The sequence below is a fragment of the Venturia canescens genome, chromosome 1 (genome assembly GCF_019457755.1).
Source record: "Venturia canescens isolate UGA chromosome 1, ASM1945775v1, whole genome shotgun sequence".
Lineage (NCBI taxonomy): Eukaryota > Metazoa > Arthropoda > Insecta > Hymenoptera > Ichneumonidae > Venturia > Venturia canescens.
The window spans coordinates 26,323,451-26,332,105 of record NC_057421.1 but is presented as its reverse complement, the minus strand read 5'-3'; the positions used below and the strand labels follow the sequence as shown (position 1 = coordinate 26,332,105).

The 8,655-nt window shown below is 35.7% G+C and overlaps 1 protein-coding gene and 1 long non-coding RNA gene across 3 annotated transcripts; one reads left to right on the top strand and one right to left on the bottom strand.

The window, feature by feature from the left end:
• Positions 1-5,298: 5,298 nt before the first annotated feature.
• Positions 5,299-6,495, bottom strand: LOC122406881 (uncharacterized). 2 transcript variants are annotated; one of them, XR_006260102.1, is made up of 3 exons: positions 6,305-6,495; positions 5,867-5,970; positions 5,299-5,475 (listed from the first exon to the last, which is right to left on the bottom strand). It is a non-coding gene; the product is annotated as an uncharacterized lncRNA (long non-coding RNA). The 2 variants fall into 2 exon arrangements; XR_006260101.1 differs by having other exon boundaries at positions 5,299-5,458.
• Positions 6,496-7,128: 633 nt separating this feature from the next.
• Positions 7,129-8,587, top strand: mRpL43 (mitochondrial ribosomal protein L43). Its single transcript, XM_043412666.1, has 4 exons — positions 7,129-7,367; positions 7,704-7,810; positions 8,062-8,267; positions 8,389-8,587. Exons 1-4 carry the CDS (start codon positions 7,231-7,233, stop codon positions 8,509-8,511), a joined length of 573 nt encoding a protein of 190 aa, XP_043268601.1. The 5' UTR covers positions 7,129-7,230; the 3' UTR covers positions 8,512-8,587.
• Positions 8,588-8,655: the final 68 nt, after the last annotated feature.

Sequence of the window (8,655 nt, the reverse complement as noted above, 5' to 3'; positions counted from 1 at the left end):
TCCGTGGGAGGGGGGGGGGGGCTGCCGGCGAAAAATTCTTCGATCGCTTCCCTCTGACCTTCGATTCATATTTGTTTCAATATCTAGCCGAATGATCAACGAATTTGTCAATTATTCAAATTTCTTGAGTTCGGTTATTCGTCAAAAATTTCAACAGTACAATTTCCAACAGATGGCCACCGTAAAAAATGTTTAACATAAGAAAAAAAATGTGAAATCAAAGGTCAGACGACGAAGGAGTTTTGACGTAGCTCCGAGGTGTTGACAATTATCTTGAAGAGTCGCAAGGGCCTGGAGTGGGCGCTGGTCGCTCTGAGAACAAAAACTAAGAACGGGCGACGAAAATAACACGTTCCGAACCGTTCGAGATCTTTTATTGTGCATTTTTCTTTGTTTCGTTCGTTCTCGTCGGTTTTTCTGCCGAACGTTCAACACATCGATCGTCCCGTCATCGTCGTAATAAATTTCATGATAATCATTGCGTGAATGAATAATAATTACTACTATAAAAAATTACCAATAATTACGAAAATAATAAACAGACGCGATACACGAACAAGGGACTGTCACGTCTTTGACGCAGGATAAAAGGCGAATCGCCTCTGCGTTGCACTTCAACACAAACGATAACTCTTTCCGATATTTCGCACACACTTTTAGCTCAATAAATATATTTCGCTGATCCATATAATTCAGTTGCGATTTCTCGTCACCAAAATTACGATTTTTCCGGAATTATCACTTCTTTTCTCTTGGCTTTTTTTTCATTAATGCTTAACCAAAAATTTTCCAACTGCGTCCGCGACGCGACGTGTCCAGCGATTGAGTTGAGCACGCTGCTACGTTCCACGAAAAAAACGAAATTCCCACGAAGCGTTGGTTACGGGCGCAGACAAAGGCATAAAAGCAAAATAGTTTGAGCGTCAATAGAGCTTCGTTAGTGAGACAAAATCAAGGTGTACACGGGTAATCGGATAAACTTGCAAACCATCGATAATTTTATAAATTAGAAGTTCCGTGACGATGATCGTGTAGCGAAAAAAAGTCATTGTAAAGGGGAAGAAAATGGAGGAACAACAGCTTCGCGAGAAGATAAATAAAGTAGCGCAGAAACTCGTTGAAGAATCAATCGTACATATTTATTAAAAATAATAAAATTAAGTAGATTAAGATTCGAGGCACACGAACGCAGCTTTTTTGACGCACACGAAAAAACACTCACTTGAAAAAGACACGCACGTATACATGAGCGTACCCAAAGTACGTGAGCATAAAACGTAAAATTAGCAACTTAAACAAAAAAATTAGCGTTATCTAAAAATCGGTGAATAATGAAAGGCCGATGTTAAAAAAAATGAATATTTAGCGAAAAAACTGAGGAACGGAGGAGCTCCGAAGAGTTGAGCGATATTTGAATATCCCGTGAAGCTTCTACGACGATAATTAAGTTAGTGTAGATTTTTTTTACGTTTGTTCACCACGATAAACTTGGCGGTTTGTACGATTGACGGATAACAAAACGAATAAATTATATGATAACTTAAATCACTCAGTATTAAAATAAGAATAAAACAAAACAAACCAAAGAAGAGAGATTGAACGCTACTCTGCAGTGAGCTCTGATCGATCGTTATTCGTAATCGTTGCAAGGCAAACAAATAAATAAATAAATGTAGAGCGGAATAAAATGTCTTAGCGGAGCGAATTAGGTAATTGCATCATTTAGATATTACGCAAATAACGAAAGACGAAGATAACGCTATGTTAATAATAATGATGACGAGAATAATAATAATAATAATAATAATAATAATAATAATATAATCTGAGAAAAATTAAGAGGCCTGGAGCCTCGTGAAGCCGAAATTAGGATACCGATGGCTTTTAATCTTATAGATGCGAAGTATTTATAACGTAAATATAGATAATATCGGTATATATAAATATATGAGTATATAAAAATGTGAGTAAAGCCAGTATTCAGTTGAAAAGAATCTTCCACTGTAAAATACGACCCGAGGCAATGTAAAATATAAATAGAAGAAAAATAAAGGTTCACGAAGATTTCAAATTTTCTAAATACTTGATTTCATCATGGGACTGTTATGGAATCTGAAGGGCTGGAGGGAGGGAGGGGAGGGGGGAAGAAAAGCTCGATTTCATTTTTTTCGTTTATTTGATTTCGCTGGCAAGAATAATATTTGGGAAATGCGTAGTTTCGATATTTACTGGTTTTACTCACGCGTGGATGATTCCATCGAAATTTGAACAAGGATCGAAAAACTTGGACAAAAGATTTTGACGGGAGTGGAAAAAGCTCAACGTTATTTCCGAATTTTCTAAACTCCTTGATTTTCGATCGCTGTTGGAATGTTGGAACAAAAACAAACATCCATTTATTTATATATGAATGTATTTATATATATGCTCACGCATAGATTAATAGCGAATTTGTTATTCGTTCGAGAGAAAGCATAGCTTTAATCGTCGTTAGAAATAATCCGTGCTAATAATGTTTACAGAATTTGACATTGAAGTAGAGCCATCGATAGCTCTGAATGAATTTTATCGTCCGCAACGACACGTTATCACATTTTCGTTGATGTTGAATTTATTTCCAATTAACATATAAGCATAGATATATTTTTTTGCTGTTAAAGGTTACTTTCTTAGGAGGCCCGTATTAGTGGGCCGTTCGTCGAATAGGTGGCTTGAAACTCCAAGGTATACGGATAAATATCTGATTTAAAAAGTGTTTTTGTCCAGTTCGATGAAACGAACGAGTTCGACGATCAATATAGTGAATTCATTTCGTTTTAATCACGAAATTGTGATAAAAAAGGGAGTTAAATTGAGGCGAAAACGTATAACGAACGGCTGAAATAACGGAGATAAATATGGCGTGCACAATTTTCACGTTTTTCCGAACGAAGCTAAGAGTCCAACTGCAGAAAGCTGAGGTTAAATCATCGCGCACGGGGAAGCAAAAAAACACTGGTGAAGAACGATAATAATAAATGTATAAAATGTTACGATATTCGGATGATTTACTGGAAGAGATTGAAACCGAGTGGATTCATAACGGCAAGACAAAAGTTCAACAAAAGTATGCTCGTCCGCGAGTGGACGAGAAGTGTACGTTAGAAGTTGACGAAAGCAGAGGGGAGAGGCTAGCGGCGAGATTACGAAGAGGGGGAAGAGCGAGGAGCGTCCAGAGCGGGTGAAACAGACGTAACAAAAACGCGACACATTCCTATGTAAATAAAAAAATGTCTCCTTCGTCGATAATTGACATTGAGTCTAACAATAAGATGGGCTTTTGCGATTTGGATAGTTTCAAAACAAAGCAAATAATAATAAAAATGAATGCAGGCAATTCAAAAAAAACAATTAATCGCGATTAAAATGCAGGATACGTGCTTCGTCACGCATGTGTGTACAACGATCCAAAGACCTAACAATTTTCCGTTAGTTTTTATCTTACCATAATGATAATTAAGTGATAATATAATTCCGCACGATATATTTATTTTAAATTCACCGAAACGAACAAACGAGTGCGGGCGCATGCTGATTATTATGCGTTTCCCACACCAGGACGTATACAATAACCTCCGGAGTTTCGCTTGTGGCAATCATTACGAAAAACATCAACAAACGTTCTTTTTTTTCGATCTTTTTTCTCGCGATACAAAACATTCCGATATACTGTATATAAACAACATGATATACATTATATGACATAAAAATTTATGCTGTACGTTTTTCGCTCATTTATTCCATAAGAATTTAATAAATTTGACATTTGAAGCGCAAAAAGGCTCGAATTGAGGAGCCGACGTTGAACTAAATGGTAAAAGACACAAACGAATAATATTTATTGATTAATCCAAACACACGTATCTGCTCGATGCATTCGTACTTAAATTCACACGTCGACGACCCTCGCGATCGTTCAATCGATACCAACATTTACGGAAAAAAAAAAAAAAAAAACAACAACAACAACAACAACAACAACAACAACAACAACAACAGAAAGGACAAACAAAAATCAACCAAAAACAATACTAGATGTACGAATTCTATCGTAATTCGTCGCATATCTCAATATGCATTAATTAAGAATTAGAAAATATCTGTAACACTAAACAAAACTTAGAAGCCGCCCCCTCCCTCCTCTTCCCTTTCCTCCTCCTCCTCCTTCTCCCCCCCCCCCTCCCCACCCGCCCCTCTACAATCCCATGTTGTGATCGTACGATGTAACAGTCGTCTGGGTGCTTAATTTCGGGTCTGTGCGAATATCCCTTTTGCAATTCACGAACGATTGGAGAAACGAATGTAACAAATAAGAAAAAAAATATATAACTAATTATAAATTAGATGAAAATATAATGGATAACGTCAAACTTTTTGTGGAGCGAGTGAACAATTTTGCACAACACTCAAAATTGTTATATAGTTTTAATGCTAACTCGAAGAAAAAAAATAAAGAAGAAAAAATATTTATACGTATTTGTATTTGAGGCTCGCCGTAACAATTTCACGTGGTTCGCGACAGGGACTAATTTTTTTTTTAAGTGGATTTGGAACTTTTGATTTTCACATGAGACATCAGTGGGTTCCGTTACAAATGAATTCGGCTAAATTTATACATTTTTCATAATATTTTGGAGAACTTTCGACCGGTAAAATAGCCTGGTATGAGTGCGCGTGAAAACACAATTTTTTAAACTTTCTTTCGATGAAAATAGACTTGCGAAAATGGGCTTTGAGACCAAAGAAAATTCTCAGAAATTTTTAACGACAAAATTTGAAGGCGAAACTTTGAGCGATGTGAGGAATGATCGGGGTCACGAACACCGTGAAATTTAACGAAATGCCTCAAATTTATGAGTATGTATTGGAATGAAAACATAATATAAACACTAGGCATATGTATATTTTGGGCTCATACGATATTCGCACGTGATCCCACCTTATTTGTGATATACGCACTATTGAATAAACAAAATTTGAAAAATGTTGAAAAAAAAGAAATTTTTTTTTTCGATTTTATATCGACGGGCGTAAGAAGCTTTCAAAATGGAATTGCAACGATGCTCCTTTTCCGCACAGCAGCGACCGTCGATTGACCAGTTTTCTCGGCGATTATATCACTTCAATTACATGCAGATTGCTCAAAAGTTTTTCTTTTGTAAAACGTATCGAAAATCCGTTAGAGAAATTCACCGTGTTTTGTGCCCCATGCGTCATATATATTTCCAATAGATGAAAAATTTCATTGTAAAAGCAACATTTATGTGGGAAATAATTTATTTGTTTTATAAAATGATGAATATTTAAAAAATTCGATAGAAAAAGAGTCCTCGTCGAATTCCATCCGCTTGCTCGAGTTTGCGGTTCACTCGTCCGCCATTTTTGGAATCCACTTGTCGTTCCAACAGCGCATGTCAGACTGGAAAAAAATATACACTGGCTACGTAATAGATAAACTTCTTCTGGCTCAAATTTGCGTCGTTTGCATCGAGAAAAATGGATTTTTGTGCGAAAAATTTGCTGGAAATTTTTGGTCAAACTTGCGAATTTTTTCCAATTCGATCGATCAGTTTAAGATCGATAAGAAACAGAAGAAAAGTTGGGAATTCAGCTCGGAATTATCGTGCAGAGAAATCTCATGTATAAATACATTGTTCTCGGTGCAATTTGTGTTTGTGTGTTAATGTTTATGTATTTCTCCAAGAAATTCGTCAAGATTTCCGTTATTCTCAACAACGAATTCGTGCTCAATTTACAGAAAATTTACATATGGATAAATGACATGTGGCGATTTTAACGAAATAAGATTTTTACATAAATAACTTACCAGCAATGCCAGCAGTGGTTGCGATGAATATGAGAAGTGTTGATATTGCCATTATCGTTGGCCAACATCTCATCACCGGTCGACGTCTTTGCCAAGAAGTGTATCTGTGATAAACAGAAGATTTTTTAACTAACATTTTACTTTGTCACAACTCACAAAAGGAATAACAAAATTATGACATTTATTTCCCATACAATTCGTTCGTCACTTTAGTGCCGAGTTTTTCGGTAGTCACGGGATGGAAAAAAAAATTTTTACATATTTATTTTGATACTTTAAAATACTTTTCATTTGAAATTCTCATTTTTTAGGATTGAACGGTTCTTTTACCAAACGTCTACATTTTTTTGTTTTCATTAATATTTCGTTTCGGTTATCGTATTGAATTTTTACATGCGAATCAAAAGATTCATATGAAAAAATAAATCATTTTCTAACTTGTACGAAAATTGGCGGTCGACCATATACGGAAACTCCAGTAACGACTCGTATCGCTGATTGCACATACTGCTGAATGATCATTCGACAATGACAGAAATGTTTTAGTTGCGGAGTTAGAAAACGACTGGACGTAGATCGGTGAGAATTTTGACTGCACGATTTTCAGTCGACCCCATTACCGTCCATGTAAAAATCGATTACGACACATACAGACACATGTAGGCTTTGTATTTTTCACATGAAATATCATTCGACGATTTCGTAGGCCAGGAAATGATTTATGCCCATGAAAAGAGCATCAATTTATTTCAAATTCCATCTGTACAAACAGCGAACCAATGATTCGTCGGGGAAGTCAGAAGAATTTTGTTTTTCTACAGCTTTTTGCCAACAATTCATATTCTCGGGCGACTAAATATACAATTGTTTGTCAATCCGTTGTCTATGCTCATAGTTTAATTTTGAATAATCGGGCAGCAAATTAGTAGGATTTTCATTCGTTTTTTAAGTAATTGTGTTGTTTTTTAATCTTCAAATATTTAACTCCCGACTGCCCGCAGGGCAAAAAGACGGGAGTTATGCGTTTTTTATTTCAAATTTCGCTGCAACGGAAAACTTGCACTTCGCTTTACATTTAAACTTGTTTTTTCTAACGTTTTCTCTTACTGTTCATTGCGATGTTATTTGAACAGTTTTTAAATAGCGTTAGTAATTTGTTTATCGATAATACCAAGGAACTCAGACGTGAATTCTTCGATAATATGATTCTTTACGATCCTGACATGCGCGTGATGTTCATGTCTATCATCACCGTCCCGTAGTCCCGTAGTCCCGTGGTCGTGTAGCGGCAGCGGTGTAGCCTCTTTCAGACATCGCGATCACGAACGTTCTGAATCAAAACTCTGATTTCCACTGTTACAAAAATGTCGAACAGTAGTTTATTTATGAAATCAGGGTTTCCACGAGCCCCTTTGAATAACGGTATAGGTCGATACGTGTGTCAATTGCAACGGATTACTATAAAGTTTTGTAAAAGTCATGGATCGAGTAAAGGAGTCAGGTAAATGCTGGAATAAGCTTGGAAAACATTGGAACATAACCTCACCGGTGAAAGAATCATGCGTTGATGAATTATTTGTTTCCAATTTTTTTTTTTCTTTTCGATGTTTGTGATTATTTATTCGCCATATTGCTTTCTAAAAATAAAGATTTCTTTGTGAAAAGTATTTGGGTTCGCTTCCATAGGGCTCATACAAACATGTAATTTATTCTTTTGTAAACGGAAGCATAGATATTTATTCACACCTACTTTCCTGAGCTTCGTTTTCACAGATACATTAGATGACATTGAAAATTATTTCGGAATTGCTTTTCATGCTGGGATGCATATTTTCAGAGATTTTATTGAAACTGAATTAATCAATTACGCCAAAGAAAATCCTGGAGTCGTTGTCTACATAAAACCGAGAAGACACAGATCACCAATAATCAAAGCAGAATATCGTGAGTTTCTGACTATTCATTTTTATTTTAAATTATAAAGGTTTTGAAAAACATTCATCCGATACATCTTAATGGAAATTACAATAGTAAATTGAATTTGCCAATCTCTGCTTAAGCTTGTAGTTTTCTATCAATATTTTCAAATTGTGTTTTAATGAATTCACATTTTAGTACATATGTTTACAAAATAAAAACCATAAAATTTTCTTTTAATTCATTTGCCTTAATATACCTCCAACAAATTTTTCAAGTTAATGGGAAATACCACTGGCTGAGCGCTAGGAATTTTGTCAAAGAAGACATACTCAAGTGGATGGAATTAATGCGCACACAGGATGATGACGGTTCTGAGCTGAGGCTCAGAAAATTTTGGCACACAGAGTTTCCCTCTATCCAGGGTCCATGGACCCCGTTTACTTTCAAAGATCCAGCTCAAAATTTGGTGGAATATCCTAATGTAAGGAACAAAAATGAATCCTGTGAAGAACAACGATTAGATGTTGCTCTGATCTGCGATTTGTTATTTGACATGTATAAGAAAATTTTTAAGATAGCTCAAATGTTTGTCTGACTTTTAGGAGGAACTCAGCGCTGTTAAAACAAAGGAGAAGTCTGCTACAGATAGATTGCTCGAAATGTACAAGGCCCAGAAAGAGAGACAAGCATTGCCTGTAATAGAAACGAAGCAAATATCTAATTGACGTGTTTCATGTCACCAATGATTTTTGCATTGTATTAGTTTATTGTTTAACAGAAGAAATAATCATTTACAAACTATCTATGGAGTCATGCTTATTTATTGGAAGGTCCTTCGAGCCTTTGGGTATGATAAAAAAGAAACGGAA

Bases quoted from the DNA above. Each gene is read 5' to 3' on its own strand.
- mRpL43 (XM_043412666.1), top strand. From the start codon at position 7,231: ATGTCGAACAGTAGTTTATTTATGAAATCAGGGTTTCCACGAGCCCCT. The intron at 7,368-7,703 runs GTAAATGCTGGA...GCATATTTTCAG, and splicing joins GGATCGAGTAAAGGAGTCAG to AGATTTTATTGAAACTGAAT. The intron at 8,268-8,388 runs GTAAGGAACAAA...TCTGACTTTTAG, and splicing joins ATTTGGTGGAATATCCTAAT to GAGGAACTCAGCGCTGTTAA.